Source organism: Panthera tigris, chromosome D1 (assembly GCF_018350195.1).
Source record: "Panthera tigris isolate Pti1 chromosome D1, P.tigris_Pti1_mat1.1, whole genome shotgun sequence".
Classification (NCBI taxonomy): domain Eukaryota; kingdom Metazoa; phylum Chordata; class Mammalia; order Carnivora; family Felidae; genus Panthera; species Panthera tigris.
In genome coordinates this window covers 63,880,097-63,905,943 of record NC_056669.1, presented here as the reverse complement: position 1 = coordinate 63,905,943, position 25,847 = coordinate 63,880,097, and the positions used below count along the sequence as shown (strand labels likewise).

The 25,847-nt window shown below is 42.7% G+C and overlaps 1 protein-coding gene across 1 annotated transcript in view; it reads right to left on the bottom strand.

Moving 5' to 3' along the window:
- SYT9 (synaptotagmin 9) overlaps positions 1 to 25,847 on the bottom strand; it is a 195,444-nt gene that overhangs the window by 41,141 nt on the left and 128,456 nt on the right. Inside the window, exons 4-6 of the mRNA XM_042959357.1 lie at positions 11,926 to 12,046; positions 10,324 to 10,495; positions 8,109 to 8,238 (exon numbers count right to left, since the gene is read on the bottom strand). Of these exons, the coding sequence (XP_042815291.1) occupies positions 8,109 to 8,238; positions 10,324 to 10,495; positions 11,926 to 12,046 (423 nt within the window). The remainder of the gene's footprint in view (positions 1 to 8,108; positions 8,239 to 10,323; positions 10,496 to 11,925; positions 12,047 to 25,847) is intronic.

Below are 25,847 nucleotides of genomic sequence, written 5' to 3'. Positions count from 1 at the left end.
TGTCTACCCTTCACCACAGACATCTCGGTGCTGTTTCTGCTTCCTCTGTCTCTTACAAAAGAAGACACTAAAATACTCTAGAACCCGGCCACCTATGTCAGCTCAGGGGGGTCCTTCAAGATTTAACAAGGTGTCTCTTTACTGTTCTGAATATTTTTCACTTTCACTCAAAATGCAAAGCTATCATCACCAGATGCAGTTTGTGATGAAAGAAAGAAAGAAAGAAAGAAAGAAAGAAAGAAAGAAAGAAAGAAAGAAAGAAAAGCAACAGGCTCAAATGGAGTCACTTGTGCAAACATCCCGCATCATCAAACAAGGACTTAATACCTAGCCTACCTGCAGTTCAGCCTCTCCCAGGAATGTGACCCGTAACCAATCAATCTGGACTTATCTGGTCAGTAGCACTAGTGAGGTATTCTGCCTGACCCCTATTTTCCCCCAGAGGAAGGTTATCTTATCTGAAACAATCCACTCTTTGCTAGAGCAACTTCCTGCTTCATTCACCTCCTTCTGCCTACAGAAGGCTTTCATTTTGTACAGCTCTTCAGAGCTCCTTTCTATCTGCCAGACGGGAGGCTGCTCAATTCATGAATTACTGTATAAAGCATGTAAGATCTTTCAATTTACTCAGTTGAATTTCGATTTTTTAAACAATGGGAACAAAGTGAGGAAATGGCCTCTTCTCATATCCTCCTTCTAAATGGAAAACAGTCAATCAAAATGTACAGCTAAATAAATTAGGGCCATCTCCATTTGAACAGCCCCCTGCAAGTTCTGTGTCAGGACCTTTTACATCTTTCCTTGAACTGACTTGTACTTTGAACTCCATCGAAAACTGTGGAACTTTAGAACTAAAGGAAACCAAATGCCATCACAATATGCCTCATTCATTCATTCTTTCATTCGTTCATCAATACTAATTCAATACCTATGTAAGAGGGATAGTATTTCCATTCTCTGCAAATCATGTTGTTCCATGCAATGAATTAATGCCATAGACTGCTATAAGCCAAGGGCAAATAACACAAGGTCAATTATCAGCCAGTCCCTCATGAAATAAGAGTCTGGAAAGCCAGGCCTTGTTCAGGGAAAAGAGATACATCTAAATTCCAAATGTTCCCTTTGCATGTTGAGAGGAAACCGTAGAGATCTGAACATAAGGCATAAGTAGAGAGGAGTCATGTTATGTATAAAGTAAGTGTAATAGAAAGAGTTAGGGGTTTCCCCAAAAAGAAAGACGAGATATAGCTTTAGTGACTTAAGAGAAGTCATTCTAGGTACCCAGCTAGTTTCCCTCATCTGTGCCTTACCTGGCTCTAGTAGCAGGAGCACACTTCTAGAAGAACATCCTAAGAGATATTAGAATTACAAAGAAATGCAAAAACCTCAGTAGTTAAGGATTTTAAGGGAACAAAGGGAATGTAAAAATCACTAGTCTCCACCAGGCCAGGAAATAGCCTCACCCTATCAGAGACAACCAGTGGTAAAACTCCCAGCGCGGGTTCAAAAGTAAGCAAGGCCCCGCCCTCCTTACCCAAGAGAAGGAGCCCCAAACCCCAGTCAGTTTATACCTGCTCTCAGAGCATACCCGTGTCGACAGTTACCTCTGCTTCATTATAATGTCACAGTATCAGCCTTAAATGGAGCACAAGCTTCTTCAACATGACATAGGATGAATGTATAGGGATGTTTTCTAAGTACACCTACACAACCTTGTGGCCCGCCTTCACAAGTGGTGACAGAGCTCCCCTTTCTGAATACTCATCCTAAACTCTAAATAAAAAGAACCTACTCATCCTTGCTTGGGATGGGGGGTGGTCATGACTTTGGAAGTTATTCCCTATGATCTCCTTACTGGCTGCAAACAAAGTTTCCTTTCTGTGAAAACTCCCCCTGGTGTGGTATCTACCTGTAACTCACCAAGGAGCAAACTCACATTAGTTCAGTTACAGAAGATTCTTCCAGCTGGGAGGAGGAAGTAGAGAGCTTTGGCAGAAGAGACAGGGAGAGGGGAAGACAGGATCTCCTGTGAGGCCCTGGTTTCACCCCTCAGGCCTAAAATCCCAAGTTTCAGGTGGATTGAGGAGGAAGCTGAAGGTGGATGTGTCTCTCTACCAACATGAGGCCAGAGGAACAACGTAGAAATGGCCATGTGGGGCACCTGGCTGGCTCAGTGGGTAGACAGTGTGACTCTTGATCTTGAGGTTGTAAGTTCGAGCGCCATGTTGGGCATGGAACCTACTTAAAAATAAAATCTTAAAAAAAAAAAAAAGGCCATGTAACTCAATGGACATGCAGAGGGCGTCTGTACTGTCATCAAGTTCCCTGAAGCTCCTATATGTCTCTGATGTTTGGAGGGTGTGGAAAGGAGGGGACTATTGGCTGACAGGGTTCCAGGGGTTCCAGCAAGTGGGGAAGTGACCCCGTACCAAGGGGTGCAAAAACCTCCTAGGCCAGGCATCAAGTGAGAGCTGCTGTCAGACCTCAGAGATCCTCAGGGCTGGCAACAGCCACATTCAGGTTTGGCCAGCCTCAAAGGGGCCGAGCTCCCACAGAGTAATCAGGCCTGGCTTGGGCTTGTTCTGTGAGGACAGGTAGCAAGTTACATCAGCAGGGATCCTCAGCGCAGGCAGAGACAGTGTGGCATCTGATGGCCAGAGACAAGAAGGAAAATGTCCCCTGTCAGGTGAAAGCATGCAGTCCACTCCTGTCACAAGGCCTTTAGGCTTCCCCACACCTGGATGGCAGCTTAGGAAGGAGGAAGGAGAGGAGACTTCCAGAAAGAAGGGAAATAGCTCTGGTAGAGAATTTAAGCATTATATTTGACTAAATATTTATCCCAGAGAAACCAAGATAACCTAGAAAAGACCAGAAATCATTAATTAGCAAGATCAATTTTTTTCCCCTTCCTGTTCTTTACCAGGATGGTATTCATTTTAGATAATAAAGAAATTTACATTTTCTTACACTACTTTAATGTACTTCAAGTGCTTCTGGTTCTCTCGGTTCCCATCCAGGCCAAGCATTTTGTTGTCCGAGGCACTGAGATCTTCTGTTGGATCATATTCGGAGGGGTGGGGGGGGGGGTGTGTGTGTCACCACATGCAGAAGATACTGTGATAGCATGTGGCCCTCCAGGTACAGACTCCTCATTTCCTCCATCACTATCTGCTGACACACACATTAGGCTCATGCTCAGCTCAATGACCCAGTTTTTGGGCTACCCCTTCACAGGGCAAAGCATGTGATCGCCAGCCTCAGTTCATCCCTTACTTATCAGAACTGAATTCACGGTATTTCCAAAGACCAGCAATGGGGGTGCTGTAGGCACCTCAGGTACATCCTGCTTCTGTGTGGCAGCACTTTCCAGGGCTCTCCCTGTCCCGTCCTTCACTCCACACTTTCCCCTACCCAGTCTCAGTTTCCTTCTCTGGTAGTCTAGTCCTCACCTGGGCCCACGTCCTGCAATAGACGCCAAGTCCTCTGATGGGAACCTCATCGCCTGCTTGGTTCTTTCTAGCCAACCCCTCCCCGTTGTGGAGAATCACTTTTGTTTCTTCAGTCTCTTGTAAATAACAATTTCCCCAAAGTGCTAAAGCCTCTGAGTCCCTCACTTAAAAATCTGGGTAGCACTGCGTTTCGCCTGCGTCAACGTCTCCGTCCTGCCTGGGCCCTTCTCAGGAAGCTGGAAGGAGCACTGGCTCACACTGCAATGACCCCTGGGGCGGGGGAAGACACCTAACCCAACTGGAGCAATCGGATGCCTTCTCCCGGGAATGTGTGTACCTCGCAGACTTCAGGCAGGTTCTGCGGGGCACTTGATGGCCACTATCTAGAACTGGTTTCAACAGCCTGGTCGTGTAACTCCCAGTGACGTCTGGATAACTGATGCTTGCTGTCGTTCTACAGCTGTAAGCTTACACCTTCAAGAGGTTCCAGAGGGTGGTAGGTGAGTACTCTGGTCATGCTGGGCCTCACTTGTCCCTCAGTTATGCCGGGAACTGCATAACTCTTGAGTTGTAGGGGGCACTGGGCTCAGTGAGGTGGCCCTGAGGACCACCAGACCAAGTGGGTGCAGAACCCCCTTGTATATACACACACATAGGAAAGGCTGAGCTTAGAGAGAGGAGACTTATCCACCCCTAAGCACAACGTGAATAGGACTCTGGGGTTTAGAATCTTGTATCGCCGCCCAGGATAATGTTGCTGATCTTCACTATACATTCTGATTGGATATTCTCTCTTCTCTCTTTTAGAGAAGTAACATTTTATTTAACCAAATGGTGTCTGTGTCCGGTCTTCCCATTACACCAGTTCACTGCTTGTTAATGCAGAGGTTATGCAGCACTACAGGGGGAAAGTGATGAAAACCTGAAACTATTTTTATTATTCTCACCGGGGTTCATGATGTAGGCCAGCTCCACTCCAGAAGGGTGGGAAGGGTGCTGGGCTGTGACCAGGCCAACACCATCTTCTCCAGGATATCAAAGGGGGGGGGGGCTGTAGTGGGAGCTCCAAGAGTTCTACTACCTCCTGAGGCCCCCTGGAAGGGATATTCCTGTCCCCGAGTCCCAGGCAGCTGGCTCTAGGGGAGTCTGCACAGCTTCCCAAGCCTTTAACATCATGGAGAGTGAAGGGAGCTGTATTGGCTGACCTTTGAGTGTGCAGTGAAGCCATCCAGAAACCCTGAGAGAGAAATGGATTTCTGAACTCATTGCCTTTGAAGACTCCATCTGCCACCTGCCCTGGCAAGGTCAGGGTGTGTTGGATGCAGCCCCGCCCGAGCCGGCTGCCAAATCTCTGCAGGGTTCAGGGTTCAGTCTTAACCTGGTCCCTCAGCCCCCAGCGGTGAAGAGCTTCTGCCAGGCCAGACTCCCTTTATACTAAATCCTAACTACCCCATAATCTCTCTCTGCCTTTCTCTCATTCACGTATACACACATGCTTATGTACACACACACACACGCACACATACACAAACACACACAGAACTGGGACTTAATTGCCGTTTTTGCTTTTACACAGAAAATCTAAAGGTTCTCAGACAGTGTAAGAGAAGAGGAGAAGAATCAGAACTTAAGGGCATGCATCTATGTCTAGCCCCTTCCCCCCATCTGAGGGTGCAGGGGGTGGGATTTCCAGCCTTCCTTTTACCCTCCATGGCAAACATGATGGCTGAGGGTTCCATGAGGACACACGGCAGCCCCTCACCATGCGGGGCATACATAGTACTGACCGTAACAGAGAACCTCCCTGAGCGTCTACAGCCACTGTGGCTTCACTGTCTGATCCTCACAACCACCCTTGGGAGACAGGTGCTGTTAGGAGCCACTTTGCAGAGGAGAAAACTGAGATTCAGAAAGGGAGGAACAACTTGTGAGTGGCAGCACTGGGATCTGACTCTAGGTCCATCCAACTCCACAGTGAGTGCCTCTGACCAACGGCTCTGAGTCCAGTTCCCTCCTTCCTTACAGCTGTCAGCAAAGCGCAATGACCTCTCCAATCCTGCTTTTCATCTCATCTGGTACCAGTGCCCCGATTCTGTTGGCTGCACGTTTATTTTTAAAAGGGAAAGTACCGCTTCCACTCTTGGGATGGATGTGGGGTCCTGGGCGCATACTTCAGAGAGACAGGAAGCAACGGGGCAGAGATGGCCCCCTCTTCACTTGCCCCTCACAAGGTGTGCAGGCACGTCATTCTGGGGCAGCAGTTAAGAGACCACTGTTGTACCAGCTGAAGTCATTCTAGCTGCTGCAACACACGACTCCCAAGTTTCGGTGGTTTAACCCTAAAAACACTGATTTCTCACTTACATGGCTATCGTACCCTTATTTGCAAAAAGTCAAGTGCCCAGGGTTTAGGGACCATCTCCCAAGCGAGCAAAGTCAGACAGTGCTTTTTCCTCAGGAGTGAAAAGAAGCCTCCAAGGCCCACATTCCACGCTTCCCGTTGGGTACCATGCATGCACCGCCACTCAGGGTCCCGTGCACAATACACCACCTGTCCTCACTCCCCGGCAAGGGCACTGAGAAGGAGCTGCTGTGCACCAAACAGGGGCTCCTGTCTCAGCCCCACACCACATCCCTAAACTTTACTCCTTTCCCATCCTGGGACCTGAGAGGCAGAGAGCTCTGTGACATTCTGTGACACTCCTGATTACAAACAAGAATTAAAGTCAGCTGTGACTGAAGGGTACAAAAAGTCTATTACCACTGCTCTGATGGTCACTGGTACTGACAGACTCAGGCAGTATAATGAGCCCTCACATGGACTCCTTTGAGGGCTCCCCCCAGGAGCTGAAGAAGTGAGGGGAAGTTGGGTTAGCATATGACTTGCAGCTACTTCTCAGGTGATTCAGGGGGCCGTGGGTCTCCCTCAGGGATTAATTTTGAGTCCAGAAAAGAACGAGTCTTAACTTCACTGGCCCAGGGGCAGAGATATCCTTGGGGACCTATAAATTAGGGGGCCTTAGGTGCTGCTTGAATACACCCCAGGCCCTGAAGCTTAGAATCAGTCCATAGGTTCTATGCCGGTCTTCTCCATCAGGCACCATCTCCAACAAAGGAAGACTGTCCCTTCCTCCCCAGGGCCCCCTGCCTCCCCAGGTCTGCCTCAACCCGACTCTCCTGAATCTTGATGGCAACGGAACCCACACGACTGAGGTTTTGTCTTGGCCTCTCAGGATGGCTTTGATGGGAGTAGAGCTGCCTGTACTGGAAGAATAAGAGGAAAGTTCTCTGCCTGGAACCCATGCTCCCTGGAGTCCCGTTTTCCAGGGGCTCACTTCCCATCACTTAACCAAGAGCAGGAGGGAAAATGCCTTCCTGGACAGTCTCACCTGCCACCTTTGTGCTCCTGTAGCACCTGATATGGATGTTAAAGCTCATGACTGTGCATTTTAGTGGTTAGTTTGCATGCCTTCTTCTGTCTCTTTTGTGGTCTACAAGCTCTTCACAGGATGGTTTCTTATTCACATCTATTCTCTTTACCTAATACGGCAATTGACTCTCACAGGTGATAAACGCAATTTATTTTTGCAATGCAATTTGCATTTTGCAAATTTGTAAATGCAATTTGTTTTTGAAAGAATGAGTTAGTACATAAATAAGAGAGGGTGTCAATGAGCAACGATGGATGGGGGAAGCATGAATGAGAAGTAAATGATCGGGGGGGTGGTAAATGAACGAATGACGGTGTGAAGCAGAATGATGGCCCACTGGATGCAAGTATTCATTCATCTCTTCTTCCCTGCACACAAACCCCGGTTTTTAGTTGGGACTATTTACACCCAGTAAAAGAATACATTTCCCACATGTGTCCATGCGACTAAACTCTGTGACTAAGTTAAATATAAGTAGATGTGTCACATGAGACATCAAAGAAAATCCTTTGAAAGAGAATGTGTGTGCTTTTGGATCTTGCCTCTTTCTACCTTTGGATGACCTGAAAAGATATGTTGGAGCTTAGCAGCCATGTTGTTCAATGAGGTGACCTCAAAAAAACCCCACACTGGGACAGTGAAGCAGAAAGACAGAAGTCTAGTTCTCTACTGTAATCACAGAGCCACTAGGCTGCCTTCTTCTGGACCTTTTTTATGTAAGAGAGATATACATTTCTATTTCATTTGTTGTTTTGTCCATTTTTATCACATGTAGTTGAATCTGATATTAAACAGCTTGTCCAGAATCACAGGTTAATGCTACAGCCAGTCCTGGAATCCAGGCCTCCTCTCTCCTAGTCTCAGGTTCTTTCTGATGCTACACATAAGTCACTATATGGCGACCTGAAATTCCACACTCATCCGGATCCTGTAGACACCTTCCAAATGTCAACCCAAAGCCATGACATGGAATCAGAGAATCTTAGTCATTCTTGAAGACAATCAAAGTGAGGGATGAGTGATCAATGTCCAAAACCCACTAGACAGATAGGGAGCACAGACTCAACCTCAGACTGAATGCAATTTCCAACGGCCTCAGAAAAGGCAACCAGAGAAACCCATCAGTGACTGTAGACCCCGGTACACTCACCCTCTTGGTGTCTTCTGCATTTCAACAGTAAAGCATTTATTCTTCCACAAAGTGGAGCATGTGGGAGTAGGGTCTTACCTCCACCAGGGAATGCCAGTGTGCAATGGGCTTCCGAGGATATGACAACATCTCACTCCAGTGGTCTCTGCCCAGCCTCTCAGCTTCGTTGCCTACTTGACACACGCCGATGATCTCATTATGACCTACACTGTGAAAACGGCCCACAATAACTTTTTCTTAAAATTTTGGTATGTAAAAGCAACAACTACTCAAACTGAGAGGAATTAGGCAAAGGGTGGTTCTTTTCATTCCTTAATTTAAAACTACAGGACAAGCTTAAAAGCCAATAGAACTTGGGATCCAAGATTGTACTTGGTGGCACAGAGAGGAAGAGCAGAGGTTAGCTGTCACACACCTGAGCTTTTGTAACACTGGCATGGCTTAGCTTGTTCCTGATGCATGCTAGGGATGACAACTCTGGTTCTAGAATGAGGCTGACCTCCAGGTCTTCAAACCTATGTAATGAAAAGGAGGCCATCTGAAAGGAGTTCCTTGCATTAATGGCTGCTCAAATTCCTATAAGAGGCAACCAAGTATGTGTAAAAGAGAAGTATTGGGTAGGGCAGCCATAGTCTGGAGCTTACAAAGGGGGCAGGGTGGGGATACTTCCTGAGTCTTCTTGCAACCCCTCTCTTCAGGGAATGTGTGTTCTCACACTCTCCCCTCCTTCCTTCCAAGCCCACCTTTGCTTCTTTGACCCAACTTGATTTCCCTACTGTAGAAAGATACTTAGCTCCTTTAACTTTAGGGCTAATATTTCTGAAACTTTCCCTGGGTAGGTGCCTGCCTTGGGGCAATCTTTCTCCTTAGCAGTTTCTGGTTAGAAGTTGCCTGTGTAACTAGAATGATATGACCCATCCTTTAACTCTTTAGGATCCGAGCTCATGGACTTTCCGTTGTTTTCCTTCCTGCAAAGATGAGTAATTTTTCTCCTATTTGTATGTAGGGAGTAATGGCAAGACACGGGTGGGGGAGTGTGAAGGACATTTGAGTCTGTGCTCATTAAAATCAGTTGTGTGCAGAAGCCCCATGAATTCTGCCATGGATTTTTCCAGGCAGATTCATGAGTTTACTGAGAATTGAATTGAAGCAGAGCTCATATAATCAGATTTGTTGATGCGGGAATCTTGGCAATCGCTTGAAAAAAGCTGGCCTAGATTTCCACGGTTGGTGGGCAACGTCCCCTCCTGTGACCTGACACTACTGGTGTTGTGTTTCGTCCAGAGAAGACAAGATAAGGTTTATTGCTCCATGTGGGCTGTCACACCCATGGGCAGCTGAGCCAACCCATGTGTTCCCTGAGCTGGAAGACAGTTCTGTTTCACCTAGGCATCTGCTAGAAAGGGTGTTCAGGGCACTGATGCTGCCTTAGTGACATTTCAGGGGTATGTGGGAAAATTTTCAGCTACAAATAATATTTGTAAGATTATATTAGAAGTCAGAATGATTTTTTTTATACTTGTGCCCAGACCACGTGGGAGGTTTCCAATTAAAAAGAGACTCTGCATTTCAGTCCAATGACTGGTTTAACATGTCTAATTCCCTGTTGGTACTTCCTTTGCATATTAAAATGACTGTTTTTCAAATCTGTCCTTTAAATACACAATTGGCTACAATGCAGGCTATAAATATCTCTTCTGTGCTGTATTAATTAGAAAGTTGAGCATCTTATACATTTTAATGTACCCTGTCATCCATACTGATTCTAGCATTTTCAAGAGAACATTTCTGTTTGCTTTCAGACTTAAGTGGATGGAAATGATCTTTATTAAACACACTTGGAGAAGGGAAAAAATAACAGAGTTATGTATTTAGAAATGTTGATGGTGTGGCTAAAGTAATCACTCTGCTATTTTGAGTGGAATCTTCCCACGAAGGCCAGGCAGGATTGCGCAGGAGAAGATTAAGACCTGCAGAACCAGGTTTTTCCAAGCTGAGATTCTGGGGAGTATGCAGGAATGGAAAGGGGATGAGGTGGGGAGGAGGGGAGGATGGGGAAGGAGAAAGAAATAAAAAGGTGGAGAGCAAAGAGGCACTTGGGTAATATAACTCTAAAGCATGGTTTGGAAAATGGAGACTCCTTGTCAGTCAGCTTTCCCGGGGTGTCCATTTGACTCATTTCCTGCAGCCTGGGACACCAGCTAAGAACGTGTGGCTGCACTCCCCCTCTTCCCTCCCTGTCTTGGGCACAAGAGACATTTTCCGCCCTGAGAAAAAGCTCCAGGTATCTCACCGGTCATAGTCCATGACGGCTATGGACAAGTGGATTTGGTCAATGTTCTCGGGAGGGACGTCAAAGACTATGGCTTCGTTGTAAACGGGATTCAGAGTGTTCCTCTTGGTGGATGTTTTCCTCTTCTTCAGTCGTCTGCCATCACACATCAGTGACACTTTCACGTAGGGATCTGTACAACCATGAGAAGCGGGGGTACTGAGAGGATAAATGTGGATGTAGGGGGCAGTTCCATCACTGTGGAGTTCCACGGACTACAGGATGCAGAACTCCCTTACCTGCCTGTGGGCTGGAGTTTGGGGATTTTAATTAATAAGATGCCTGGGCAGTGACTACAGTTAGGATAATTAAGACATTCATTCAAGAAAAAGCACAGGACACTGTCTCCTCAAAGTGTGTGGAATTTAAAAATAGTGTGAAAATATCTGTTACCAAATTAGAAAATGTTCCAGCTAGAATTCCAGACTTGCCTGGCTGCAATGGGGAGAGATGCAAAGGTATTTCCAAGGCAGGAAAAACAGGCTGAAGGCCCCGACTCTGAACCACCCCAGACAGTCTCTTCCTAAACATCAGGTCTTTAGGAAAGGAACAGATAGAATGCCTAGACGACAGGGACAGCTTTGGGGAGTACAGGGGCTTCAAGCCCCAGAGCTGCCTGAAGTCGGGTTGCAAAGGGGGAAGCAGTTCAGCACAGCAGAGAAAGGACAAAGCTTGCTTATGGCATGACCTTGGCAAAGGGTGACAGGTGACAAGCTCGGTCTCTGCTTCAGGTGGGACTTCTCTGGTTCTACCTCACTATCCTTCTGCTCCATGGGGACTTCTCTTTTTCTCCTTGCCTGCACAACCACGTGTTTCCCTGACTCCCCATACACTGTCCAGGAGGCACTGAAAGGCCAGAAGGGGCCACAACTTTTTTTATCTTGGAAAAATACTGGAGGCCAGTAAGTAAGCAGAATATACTGCATCTGATGTCCATTGATTTCTGTGATCAACAGCCAATGGACTGGGTGTTCTATGACCACATTTTGGGAGCCCCTGAAGAAGTTGCTTGGGAATGTGTATAGTAGGACCTGCATATCAGGGCTTTCTTGTTATGGTTTAGAATATGTTTAGAATACCAAACTGCATAGTTCATTGACAGGCCTTGTAGGAGGATATATGATTGTTTTCAATCTTCCATAGGCCTGAGATGGTGATTACTTGTATCTGAAGAAAGACCCAATTAGATAAGCTGTGTCAGTATGTGTAAACTGTAGGTCCAGTTCACAACTATGGTGAAGAAGACGTACAAGAGAATAATGACTATTCCCATTAGGTAGCATTTCATATGTGCCAGGTACTGTTTTATGACATTATATGCACTAACTTACTTAATCTTATGATAACCCAATGAGCCAGATACTATTATTACCCTCATTTTACAGATGGGGAATCCGAAGCTCAGACAGGTTAAGTGACTTGCCCAAAGTCATACAGCCATGAGGTCTAGGAGAGGAATTAAACCTAGGTAGTTTGGTTTTATGCACCTTATTACTCTGTTAGAGACTTCATAAATACTACATTAGAACCATGGGAGGAAGTCTGAATTTGAGAATGTCCCACCTGATGCTCCTGTTATGTCCATTGCCTTTAAATTCCTCGCTTTTATAATAGTGATGGTCAGCCTGCCAGCAGTTGGAAGGTAGCAGAGGGAAAACATCAGCTCTCCAAGATCCACATTGTCCTGTTGAGAAAGCACAAGCGGACTCATTGGAAACTGTCCTCAGCCTGGCACGCATAAGGACCAGCTGCAGGACAGCATTGGAAGGGACACCACTGGTCCTCAGCTCATCTTGTGAATCCCTGCTATCTCCTGCTTCACGTCGACCACAAGGAGGAGAACAAATGCCTGGACTTTGGGAGCCCCAGACCCTAAGGAAGTATAGCCTGTCCTCAGATGGCAAAGCTGTGGAGGCCGTCCAGGGCCTCCACCACCCTCTATCTATCTAGCCACTTGCGGCCCCGCACAGCCCCCAGGAATGAAGCCCCCAGAGCCTTGGCTATTTCCCATGTGGTTCCATTCATATTCCCACCACAGTCCCCCAGGCCCCCCCCAGGACAAAGCTACCCAAAGAGGTGCTCCTTAGGACTGCAAAGCCCCACCAACGGCACAGACGTGCTCTGCACACAGCCCCACGCAGCCTCCTGCAGCCTCTCAACAGACCCCCACACAGCCTCTCCCTGTTTCCTATAGCCCTTCCCCCATAGTCTCCCCCACAGGCCCCACATGAGGGCAAAGTCCTCCAAATAGCCACCATCTGTATGCCTCCTTCCCTTACAGCCCTACACACTCCCCTACCCAGTCCCCTCAGGACTGCTGTCATACTTGCACACACTCCTGCAAATACCCCCATCCCAAAACACACACAAGTGCATGCAGGTGCACACATACACACTCAGCCAACAACCCTCCACCCAGCAGAGCACTGCACACAACCTGGACACGCACTATGTATGTAGAACAACACACGGCTCCGCTGGATCCTGAAACACCTTGCCCCTACTATGTGGCTCTAGACAAGGACCCTGCAGAAGGCTGTGAGTGCCACCCCGTGACCTCATGCGTGCCCTCCACAGCCCTGGACACACCCAGATACTCGCCTGGCCCTGCCCAGCCTCAGACAGAGCCCTCTGTAGTCTCTACACAGGGAGAAATGGGTGTGACCCCCTACTGCTGGTCTTGGGGGTTCCCACTTAGCTGTAGCTCTTGCCTTCTCTTAGTGTGTCCCTAAGGAGCCTGTTTCCCTTTGCTGGGGAAGACATCTCCTCAGGCAGTGTGCAGCCATTCAAATAGGTCAGATGACATGGTTCTCTTTCTCCTTTATAGCCCAAGGAGTTACCAGAAAGGGGGAAAAAAAGCCAGTTCATTTACTTTCCATTTCTTTGATACCTAAGGTTATCGAGGTGGGTGTCTGTGTCTAATTAATACGGTTTCATACTGACAATGCTCTGGGGAGTCCGGGTTTTGCCCTCAACATCCACAGACTCCCCTCCCCTCCTCGAGTCTCCAAAGATGCTTCTATTTTTAGAAGCAAAGATTCAGTTCTGGAAGGTCACCTCGCCCAACCTCCCTGCCTTGACCGCTTCTGCAGGAGGATGAGGCGAAGGGAATCTGTTTGGTCGCTAAGGCAGATGGATTGCTCTGCATCTCTGCGCATCACTTGCATCGTGTAAGTAAATGACCTCACTCTGCAAGCCAGGCTCTCCTGGTTCCTGGAACCTGGATCTCAAGACACCCAGGCGGCTGGGCCTTTCCCTCTCAGATAGAGTGAGGGGGAGAGACAAGAACTCTATAGGAGTGTGGGGTGGTGGCACACCAGGCAGGCGCTGGACAGTTTCATGCTGCTGGTTCCCTGTTGCAGGACAGGCATCTGCTTTCCCTGAAGAGGGAGGATCTGATCCAGCTTCCTGCTGGTGGCAGAGGAGAAACAGAAACAACAGCTGTCCCCACAAATTATCTTTTTCCTTCCACACTCCCTGCCCTATTCCTTTGCCCTTTGGATTCTGTCTGCCTTAAGCGGAAAGGCCCAAACACCTGTTCCTCCCTCAGGAGGTTATTCACTGCACCTAGCTCACCACCCCCTCCTCTCATCCTGCTCAGAAAATCTCAGTTTGACAAAGCAAAACAGGAGTAACCAGAATCATGCCGATGAAGCTTCATCTCACCCATTTTCTCAGCATACAGTTCTGGAAGGTCCACACTCACCCAAGCTCTGTCAGGCTCAAGATGTGATGGGGCCTGCACTCCAAGCCCTGCCCTTAAGCCCAATGAACACAACTGAATGTGATGACTCAGGTTACTTTTGTGCTAAGTACATTTTCTTCCCAACATAAACCCCATTCACAAATCACTCACATTATGGCTCTTTGCTCATAAGTTTAAGGAAAAAGAAATCAAGCTTTGGACTTGGTGATACAGTATTCAAAAGGTCAACTAAAGTCCACATGTGTACTTAAAAAAAAAAAGCCAGAAAATTAAAAACATAGTTATCAAAGAGAAAATGTTTGATTAGACTTTCAAGTGTTTAGAAATAAAACAGTTAACATTTTCTAAATCATGAAAGTAAAAATTATGATAAAATTAATATATAGATATTTTTAGTGAAAGAACAAAATATCCCCTTTTCTTCTGTATCTGTTGTCACTCCTTTCCCCAGAGTGACACTGAATAATCTTTGTAGTTTTCTTTTCATTCATCCATCAATCCATCCACTCACTCACTTATTCTTTTAACATCGGCTGCGATGGTGGTGGTTGGGCATTGCTCTTTTCCAGGCGCTGGAGCTGTTTTTGCAGTGGGAACAACAGACAGGGTCCCTTAAGTGCAGATGGGCTTGCAGGGATATGGAACAGGGGTCGATGGTACATAATGTTAATTCTGCTTTTCCCCTATCAGCTGGTGCTGATTTGGGGTCAAGAAACTGTAGATCCCTATGTTTGCAAACATCCCTTTAAACCAATGGTTCTCAACAGTAGTAATGTTCCCCTGGGGGACATTTGGCCTTATCTGGAGAAATTTTTTATTGTCATAACTGGGGAGGCAGTTACTGACAGCTAGCGAGTAGAGTCCAGGGATGCTGGTAAACATCCTACAATGCACAGGGCAGCCCCTTTTACTGCAAAGAATTATCAGGTTCAAAATGTCAATAGTTTCAAGGTTGAGAAACTGCCTTACACAGAAGTGCTTATATTGTTCGTAAAACTTTTTCCAGAGTGCTGATGAAAGTCAAATATAAAAGGGTGGTGGAATATTTGGCTTCTTTTTCAGCTTGACAAGAATACAGAGTGTCACTGGTGGCTGTGTGCCCTGGGGGATACAAGGGGAAGGAAAATGTCATATAAAGAAATGCTTCACTTGCTCCTGCTTTGTGTGGCCACGTTCAGTACTGTTAGCAAAATATACTGGGAATTTATAGCAAGTGCGTGAGAATTCTCTACCTGCCAATCTGTAATGTGATATGTTTGCCTGTAGCGGTCTATGATAGCTGTAAGTTTTGTCTAATTAGTGCACTTTGCATTCTTCTTCTTAGGTTCTTTTGGTGAGCTCCTTCCCAATTCTGTGAAGATCTAGAGGGGCTGCTGCAGGAATTCAGGTTTAACCAAATATTCATGGCCCTGTCCATATCTGTTTAGGGATAATCATGGAACCCAGGCAAGGCCACTTCAAATCTTCTCTGGGATTGAAAAATTGATATTGAAACGGAGCAATTATCATTTTATTGGGGTTATTTGTTGGGAAGATATGAAACTAGAATTGTTCTAAGGTTCTTATACTATATGTAGCACACATGGTATAATATTACTTTAAGTTAGGCTGTGTATATTAAAGATGAACACTATGGGGATGTCTGGGTGGTCAGTCAGTTGAGCATCCAACTCTTGATTTTGGCTCAGGTCATGATCTCATGGTTCATGGGTTCAAACCCTACGTGGGACTCTACGCTGACAGCTCTGTCTCCTTCTTTCTTAAACATTTAAAGATGAACACTATAAACCTGTAAGAAATGACTATTAAAAGGATTTATAGCTAATATGCCAAAAAAGGAGATAAAATAGATGCTTTAAAAGTATTAAATTAATCCAAAAGGAGACAGAAAAAAAGGGAAAGAGAATACTACGAGAAGAGACAAACCTTACAGAAATAGAAAATGAATAACAAGATGGTAAATTTAATCCTATTATTTCCATAATTACATTAAATGTAAGTGATCTAGGCATCCAAATAAAAAGCAAAGATTGAGACAATAAAATAGCAAGACTCAGTTTTATGGTCTCTACAAAAAAAAGTACTTTAAATATAAAATATAAGTAAATTAAAAGTAAAAGAGTAAGAAAAGATATGCCATACTAACACTAATAAAAAAATCTGGAGGACTATATTAATATCAGACAAGGTATATGTCAGAGCAATGAATATTACCAGGACAAAGAGTGATATGATAAAGAAGTCAATTCATCAAAAGCACATAACAATTCTAAATATTTATGCACCAGATAACACACTCTCAAACACATGAAGCAAAAGCTGATAGAATTGCGAGGACAGACAAGTTAGAGTCAGAGGTTTGAGTACTTGAACAACACTAACAACTGACTTGGTGTAACCAGTGGCATTACAATAACACTCTATCAACCAGCAGTAGAATACACATCTTTTCAAGTGCACCCATAACACTAAACAAGCTAGACTATATTCTGTTCTAGGCCATAAAATGAGTCTCAATTAAATCTGAGAAGATTCAAAGTACATTTTCTGGCTGCAATGGAAATGAATTAGAAATCAACAGCAAAAAGATATCTGGAAAATCTCCAAATATTTTAGAACTAAATATCACACTTATAAATAATCCATGGATCAAAGAAGAAATCAAAAGAGGAATGAGAAAGTATTCTGAACTTAACTGAAATAAAAACATGACACATCAAAATGTGTGAAACGCAGCTAAAGCAGCATGTAGGGGGAAATTTATAGCACCAAAATGCTTATATTATGCAAGAAGGAAAGTCTCAAAACAATGACCTCAGTTTCCACTCTAAGAAATCAGAAGAAAATAAATAAATGAAGATTAAAAAGAATAAATAAAAACAAAGTAAGCAGAAGAAAGGAAATAATAAAGATTAGGTAAAATAATGTAAAGATGTATATTTCAAATAGAGTAATCACTAAATAACTAATAGATATAGTAAACCAAGACCAACCATATATGCTGTATACAGGAAACCCATTTAAAATATCATTACAAAGATAGGTTTTGAAAGATTTTTCAAAATTAGGCAATGTAAACACTAATCAAAAGAAAATTTTAGTGACTATATTAATATCAAAGAAGATTTCAAACCAAGGAATAGTTCCAGGGAGGAAGGATCAGATCATCAAGGGGACATAATCTTAAATGTGTATGTATCTACCAACAAAAATTCAAAATTATTGAACAAATCTGAGAGAATTAAGAGGGAAACTAGGCAAGCCCACAAGCAGAGTTAGAGACTTCAACACTGCTCTATCAGTCATTGATTGAACAGGCAAATAGAAAAGAAGTAAGGATATAAAAGACCTGAGCAATAATATCAACAAACTTGACCTAATTGGCATTTACTTTACCCATTGATACTCCATCTAACAACAACAAAATATTCTTTTTAAGTATACACAAAACATCCACCAAGATAAATTATGCTCTGGGCCATAAAAATTTTTTTTCATTAAATTCAAGAAGATTGAAATCATGCCAAATATGTTCCAAATAAGAATAAAATTAAACTAGAATTCAATCAATAATATTTGGAAAATCCCCCAATATTTGGGAATTAAACAATATTTTCTAAATAACCCACAAGTCAAATAAAAACCCCCCACAAGGTGTATTAAACATTAATTTGACCTGAATGAAAATGAAAATACAACATATCAAAATGTGCAGGACCCAGACAAAGCAGTACTATAGGGAAATGTACAGCATTAAATGTTTATATTCAAACAGAGGTATAATTTCAAAACACTGATCTGAGTTTCAAGTGAGGAACACACACACACACACACAAAAGAGAAAATAAAACACAACACAGATAAAAGGAAGAAAATAACATAAGCATAGAAAACAATGAAATATAAAAAATGGAAACACTTAGAGAAAGTCAATGAAAGCAATATCCTAGCAAGACTGACCAGAAACAAAAATTAGAAAATATTAATTATCAATAGAAAATAAAATATCAAATGGAAATGGATATATCAATACAGATACTATAGACATTAAAATAATAAGAAATGTTATGATCATTTTTATCCCAATAGATTTGATAACTTAGAGAAGATGAACAACTTGCTTGAAAGACAAAAAAAAAAACCCACCATACCAAACTAAAGAAAAAAATAGATAACCTGAATTGTTTTATATCACTAAATAAACTGAAGTCCCAATTAAAAACCTTCTCGCAAAGTAAAGTCAAGCCCATTTAAGAAAAAAATAATACCAATTCTATATAAGCTTTTCCAGAAAAGAGAAGAACATTTCCCAGCTCATTTTATGAGGGCAGCAATATCTTGATACTAAAACTAGACAGATATTATAAGAAAACTACAGACTATTGTCCTCATGGACACAGACACAATTATCTTCAATAACATTTTAGCAAATTAAAGCCAGCAATCTATTAAATAGGAGATATATCCTGAATGAGTAGGATTTATCCTGGGAATGCAAGTCTGGCTTAACATTTGAAAATATTAATCAAAGTAAATCAACATATCAACATACTAAAAAGGAAAAACCATATCAACAGACAGAAAACAATCATTTGAAAAAAGTCAATACCATTCAGGATAGATGCTCTCAGAAAACTGGAATAGAAGTGGACTTCCTTCTATTAAGAAAGACACCTGTAGGGGCGCCTGGGTTGCTCAGTCGGTTGGGTGTCTGGCTCTTGATTTTGGCTTGGGTCATGATCTCATGGCTCCAGTTTGTGGGCTCTGCGCTCACAGTGTGGGGTCTGCTTGGGATTCTGTCTCTCTCCCTCTCTCTCTCTTCCTGCCCTGCTTATCTTCTCTATCTCTCTCAAAATAAATAAATAAACTTAAAAAAAAGAGAGATAACTTATAAAAAAACTATAGTTAATGCTAAACTTGATGACAGACTATACATTTTCTCTCCTAAGGTTAGGAAACAAGGCTAGGACATCTGCTCTCACTACTTCTGTTTCACATTGTACTAGAGGGTCCGGCCAGTGAAAGAAAACAGAAATAAAAGATACACACCTTAAAAAAGAAGAAGTAAAACTGTTTTATTTGCAGGTGCAATGATTACTTATGGAGAAAATTCTTAGGAATCTATAAAAAACTACTAAAACAAGTTTAGCAAGGCCAACAAGGCTAATATGAAAGCAAAATTATTTCTATATACTAGAAATGAAACAAGTATTGAAATTTAAAAATACACTTACATTTATACTCACAGATAAATTTAGCAAATCATGTGCAAGACCTGTATACTGAAAACTACAAAACAACGGTGAGAAAAATTAGAGAAGACATAAATAGAGAGATATTTCACATTCATACATCAAGAGACTTATTAACATTAAGATATTGATTCTTCCATAATCTATAAGTTCAGTGTAATTCCAATCAAAAGTTCAACATACCTTTTGTAGATATTGACAAACTGATTCTAAAATTTATATGCAAATATAAAGAATCTAGAATAATCAAAATCATTTTGGAAAAAAGAAACAAAATGGAAGTACTTAACACTACCTATGAGGTGTAGAATAAAACAACAGTAATCAGTAATCGAGGAGGTGTTCACAAAAGGACAGACATACTGATGAACGGAACAGGATGAAGAGGCCAGAATTAGACCCTCATTTACATGGTCAAATCACTTTCTAAAAAGGGAGCACATAATTTAATGAAGAAAAGATACTCTTTTAAACAAACAGTACTGGAATAGTTGGATATCTATTTGAAACAACAACAACAACAACAAAAGAACCATGACCTTTCCTTCACATGATAGGAAAGGATTTCATGCAAATGGATCATGTAAGTACTGAAACTATGGAAGTGCTAAAAGAAAGCATAGGAGAAAATGTTTGTGACTTTGGGTTAGATAAATATCCCTTAGATGGACACAAAAAGCACAATACATAATAAAAGAAACTCATACCGTTTGCTTCATTAATGTTAAAAACTTTTGCTCTTCAAACACATTCTTAGGAAAGACAAAGGTTAAGCCACAGGCTGAAAGATTATATTTGTATAATATACAGCCCATAAAGGAATTACATCCAGAATATATAAAGAATTCCTACAACTTAGAGAAATAACCTAACAAAAACAGGGGCAAAGATCTGAACAGGCATTTCCTCAAAAGAATGTTAAACCATAGCAAGATACCACTACACAACCACAAGAATAAGCTAAAATGAACGACTGACAATATGACTTATTGCCCATGATGGAGAGTAATTGCCTCTCAAGCTCTGCTGGAAATGCAAAATGTTAAAACCATTTGGGAAAAACAGTTTGGCAGTCTCTCTTAGGTTACACATACACATGCCAAATGACCCAGAAATCTCACATTTAGTTATTTCCCTAAGTGAAATAAAATCACACCTCCATCCAAAGACTTGTATGCAACTGTTGTGAGCCCAAACTGAAAAGAAACCCAAATGTAGCATCAAATGGTGAATGGACAAACAAAATGAGGTATATCCATACAATGGAATGCCAGTAGGCAACCAAATGGAAAAAACTACTAATAAAAGAAACAACACGAATACATCACAAAAGCATTAAGCTGAGTGAAAGGATCTCCAACAAAAGACAACATGTATGATTCCCTTTATATGAAACTCTGGGAACAGCAAAATTACAGTGACACAAAGTGATCAGTGGAAACTAGGGACTGGTGGTGGGAGGAGGGAACTGATCATAGAGGAGCACCAGGAAATCTTTGGGGATGAGAGAAATATTCCATGTCACGATTATGGTGGCAGTTACAAGGCTGTATAATTGTGACAAAACTTGTACACTTAAAATTGGTTAGTTTTATGGTATATAAATTAATAATGGGCATTAACAATTCTGAAAAGACACATTTTGTAGAGGACTACACTTTTGTCTTCCAATTTTATGGCCTTGAGTTCACAGGATATGCCTTAATGATTTCAACCATTTAAAATATTATGTTATTCTGTCCTATCCTGTCTCATTCAGTTGTGCTTATATGTGCTTAATGTGTATTCTCTATCTGCAGGGGCCAAATTCCCATGTGTCTATTAAATCAAGCTTGTTGACTTTGTATCCAAGTCTTCTTCCTTCCAGAATTTAATTAATAATGCTTTGTCTTTTAAAATACATTTAAAAAATAAATAAAAATTAAAAAGTGTTTTTTATTTTTTATTTATTTTTATTTTTTGCTATTCCATTATGTTTCACAGCCAAATTAACAAACATTTAAGATATAGTTAAAATATTCCCATTTCTTTGCTCACTGCAGTTTCTTAAAACCCACATCCCCCCCTTTATAGAAACATTTTTCATTTTACTTGAGTATGTCCTTGAGAACTTTTTTTCTTTTTTTTTTTTTTCCAGTGAGGGATCACAGGTAGTAAAAATAATTTTTATTGTGGTCTAATTCTTAAAAGAAAGTTGGCTGGGCATAGAATTTAGGTTAAAATTCTTTTATCTTAGAATCATTTTACATTGTCACAATGTCTCCAAGCACTTCATGTTCTAGCTGGGATGAACATTTGATGCCATTCTTTTGTAGATTTTTTTTTCCCTCTCAAGGAGGTTTTAAGATGGTCTCTTTGTACTTTTATTTTGTACTTACACCTTCTGAAATTTTCCCAAAAGGTATTTAGATATCTTGTTTTCCTTGATCTTGCTTGGTCCTCAATGATCCATATTAATTAGAATTCTTTCTTTTCTTTTAATGTCTTCCGCCCCTCCCCACTCCCTTTCCCCCCACCCCGCCCCGGGATCAGTTGATCTGTTCATTTTGGACCATGATAGTGGTTTTCCTCATGGTCTAGGACATCCCTAATTGTCTATATTTATAATTAAAGGGTCAAAGGAAAGTCTTCTATTGCTTATGGCCTCTGTAATTCCTTTACTATTATTTTATGAGGGGCCTCAGGAGGCAATGCAGGCAATCTCGTTTTTTATCTGATGTATTTAACTAGGAGTTCTGATGAATTATTCTTTAACACTACCTGTAGGATATTAACATTACCAAAATTACTGAACTTTGGCATTACAGAAGGTTACACAAGTTAGGCAAAGGGAATCATTATCAACAGACTTATGATACTCCAGTTTCCTCAATATTTTTGAGTATCATTGTATTGGAGGTCCCCAAGACCACCCTGAAGTTTGATGATTCACTAGAAGGACTCTTAGGACCCAGAAAGCTGTTATTCTTATAGTTAATGGTTTATTACAGCATAAGGACTCAAGATTAAAATCAACAAAGGAAAAAGATACAGGGTAGAGTCTGGGAGAAACCAGGCATAAGCTTCCAGTTATCCTCCTCCAATGGAGTCACACCGACAGCACTTAATTCTCCCAGTCATGATGGGTGACAACACATATCGAGTATTGCCAAATGGGAAACTTAACTAAACCTTGATGCCCAAGGTTCCTTTCCTTTAAACACTTCTGTTTTTTTTTTTTTTAAGTTTATTTATTTATTTTTGAGAGAGAGAGAGAGAGCATGTGGGAGAGGGGTAGAGAGAGGAAGACAGAGAATCCCATGCAGGCTCCACACTGTCAATGCAGAGCCCAACATGGGGCTCTAACCCATGAACTGCAAGATTGTGATCTGAGCCGAAATCAAGAGTTGGATGCTTAACTGACTGGGCCACCCAGGCACCCCAATGTCCAAGGTTCTTGTTGTGGGTGGCAAAGAGTTCCCAAATGACTGACCTTAACAAGTCAGTCCTCATTTCCATCATCAGAGGTCAAACAGCATGGCTCAGGACCCTAGGTGAACAAACACAGTTGTTGACCATTATTGCATTGTTAACATAAAATATCTAATGTGGTCCAAGTTCTGTTATATAATGAACTCTTATCAGGCAGGATATTCTAAGGGCTTAGAGGTTATCTCTCAAGAACCAGTCAAGGACCAGTCCTTTCTTTAAAATGTGTAGAGTTTGAGGGGCGCCTGGGCGGCTCAGTCAGTTGAGTGTCCAACTTCGGCTTAGGTAATGATCTCATGGTTCATGGGTTCGAGCCCCGTGTCGAGCTCTGTGCTGACAGCTCAGAGGCTGGAGCTTGCTTCAGATTCTGTGTCTCCCCCTCTCTATGCCCCCAAGTAATAAAAAGAACTAGGAGCATCTTTTGTTCTATTGAAGCAACTCTGTGTGGGCTCTTGGATGGGGGCTGGTCACCAGAAAGACCAAGCCAGAATAAGAAGCTTCAAATTTTCAGGGGCGCCTGAGTGGCTCAGTTGGTTAAGTGTCCGACTTCGGCTCAGGTCATGATCTCATAGTTTGTGAATTCAAGTCCCGAGTCAGGCTCTGCTGTCAACACAGGGCCCATTTCAGATCTTCTGTCTCCCTCTCTCTGCCCCTCCACTGCTCATTCTCTGTCTCCAAAATAAATAAATACACTAAAAAAAAAAAAAAAAAAAGAAGCTTGGAATTTTCAGCCAGAGGAGAGTGGGAGGAAAGGGGTTAATAACTGATCATGCCTACATAAGGAAGCCTCCATAAAATAGGACCCAATAGACCTGGGTTCAGAGACCCCCAAGTTGGTGAACCTATCTATATACTGGAAGAGTGACATACCTGCCCTATGTATCTCTTCATCTGGCTGTTCATCTGTATCCTTTATCACATTGTTTAATAAACTGTTATGTTTCCCTGAGTGGTATAAACTGTTCCAGAAAATAATCAAATCCAACAGAGAAGAGGTCATGGGAATCCCTGATTTGTAGCCAAGTTGCACAGAAGTTGTGGGTAACACAGGGACCTACTTTTTATCATTGGCATCCAAAGTGGCAGTCAGTCTCATGAGCCTGATCCCTTAACCTGTGGGATCTGACATTATCTCCAGATAGATAGTATCAGAACTGAGCTAAATTTTAGGATACCCAGTTTGTGTTGCAGAATTGCTTGGTGTAGGAAAACCCCACATGTTTTGTGTCAGAAATGTCGTAAGTGTGGTAAGTGGTATCAGAGTAAAGGAGAAACAAACAGGAAGAGAATGGTAGCTTTTTTCTACATAAATGCTTAAAAATCAGATTAGGGAAACATTTTTTAGCTTTAAATGTATAATATGGAACAAAGTAAGGCTGATTATCAGTGATCAAAGCATCTACCTGAAGAACCTGGAAAAAGAACAACAAATTAAACACAAACTAGAAGGAAGGAAATAATATTAGAGCAAAATTAATGAACTGGACAACAAATATATTTAGAGAGAGTCAACAAAGCCAAACGAAGTTGAAGTTAGCTCCACCCCCCCCAGTTTATTTATTTTGAGAGAGAGAGAGAGAGAGAGAGAGAGGGAGAGGGAGGGGCAGAGAGAAAGGGACAATCCCAAGCAGGCTCTACACTGACAGCATGAACAAAATTATGGACAATTATGTCCATAACAGAACAAAGTGGGAACAAATCATATAATTATCTAAATGAATAGAGACAGATATGATAAAATCAAGCATCTACTTATGATAAAAGCTTTTATCAAACCATATATAAAAGAGAAATTTGCTGATCTGATGTAGGGCATCTAAAAACAAGGCTATAGCAATGGTATACTTAATGGTGAAATACAGAAAGCTTCCCAATTAAATTATGAATAAGACACAGACTACTTCTATTTTACATTGTACTTGAGGTCCTAGTGAAATAAGGCATTAAAAAGAAATAAAAGGTATAAAGTTTTGATGTGAAGAATTAATTCTGTCATTATTGCCAGATAATATGATGTGTAAAACTATCCCAAAAACCTTACAGAAAAACCATTAGAATACATAAGCATCTTCATCTATGACTGATGGATTAATGGCCATCAGTGTCAGTAAACAAATGTAAATTTTACTTTTATACCAAAAAAAAAAAAAAAGTTAAAAAGTAGAAAAAAAAACCTTATTTAAAATAGTTTTCAAAAAACCCATCAGCATCCTGCAGATCACTTAGATTCCACCCACACCTGCCTAAATAACCCAGAAAACTGCCAGAAGACTAGCAGAACGGAGTCTCTGGAGCCAAGCGCAGACGAGAGGCCCACGGAAGAGGGTAGGAAGGGCAGCGAGGCGGTGCACGCTACACGGACTGGCGGGAGGGAGCCGGGGTGGAGGGGCGGCCCGCTGGCCAAGCAGAGCCCCCGAGTCTGGCTTGCAAAAGCGGAGGGGCCTGACGGAGTGTGTTCTGACAGCAAGTGGGACTCAACATCTGGAAGGTTATAAGTTAACAGCTCTGCTCGGAGAGCGGGAGGGCTGGAGGACAACGGGAGGGAGAGTTGTTGAGCCCTGGATGACAGAGCTCAGCTTGTCAGGGAACAAAGGCACTCGCCAGCGCCATCTCCCTTGCCCATCCCCCAGCCAAAATCCCAAAGGGAACCGGTTCCTGTCAGGGAACTTGCTTGCACCTCACAAACACCCAACGTTGTGCTTCTGCGGATCCATCCCTCCCACTGCCGCAGGGCCCCTCCCCAAGCAGATCTCTGAAGAAGCGAGCTGAGCCTTCCCCTCCCGCCCCTGTGCACCTTGCTGATCCACCCCAGCTAACACGCCAGATCCCCAGCACCACAAGCCTGGCAGTGTGCAAGTAGCCCAGAGGGGCCACGCCACCCCACAATGAACCCCGCCCCTAGGAGAAGGGAAGAGAAGGTACACACCAGTCTGACTGTGGCCCCAGCAGTGGGCTGGGGGCAGACATCAGGTCTGACTGTGGCCCCACCCACCAATGCAAGTTATTCAAGACAGCACAGGGGAAGTGCCCTGCAGGTCCGCACCACTCCAGGGACTATC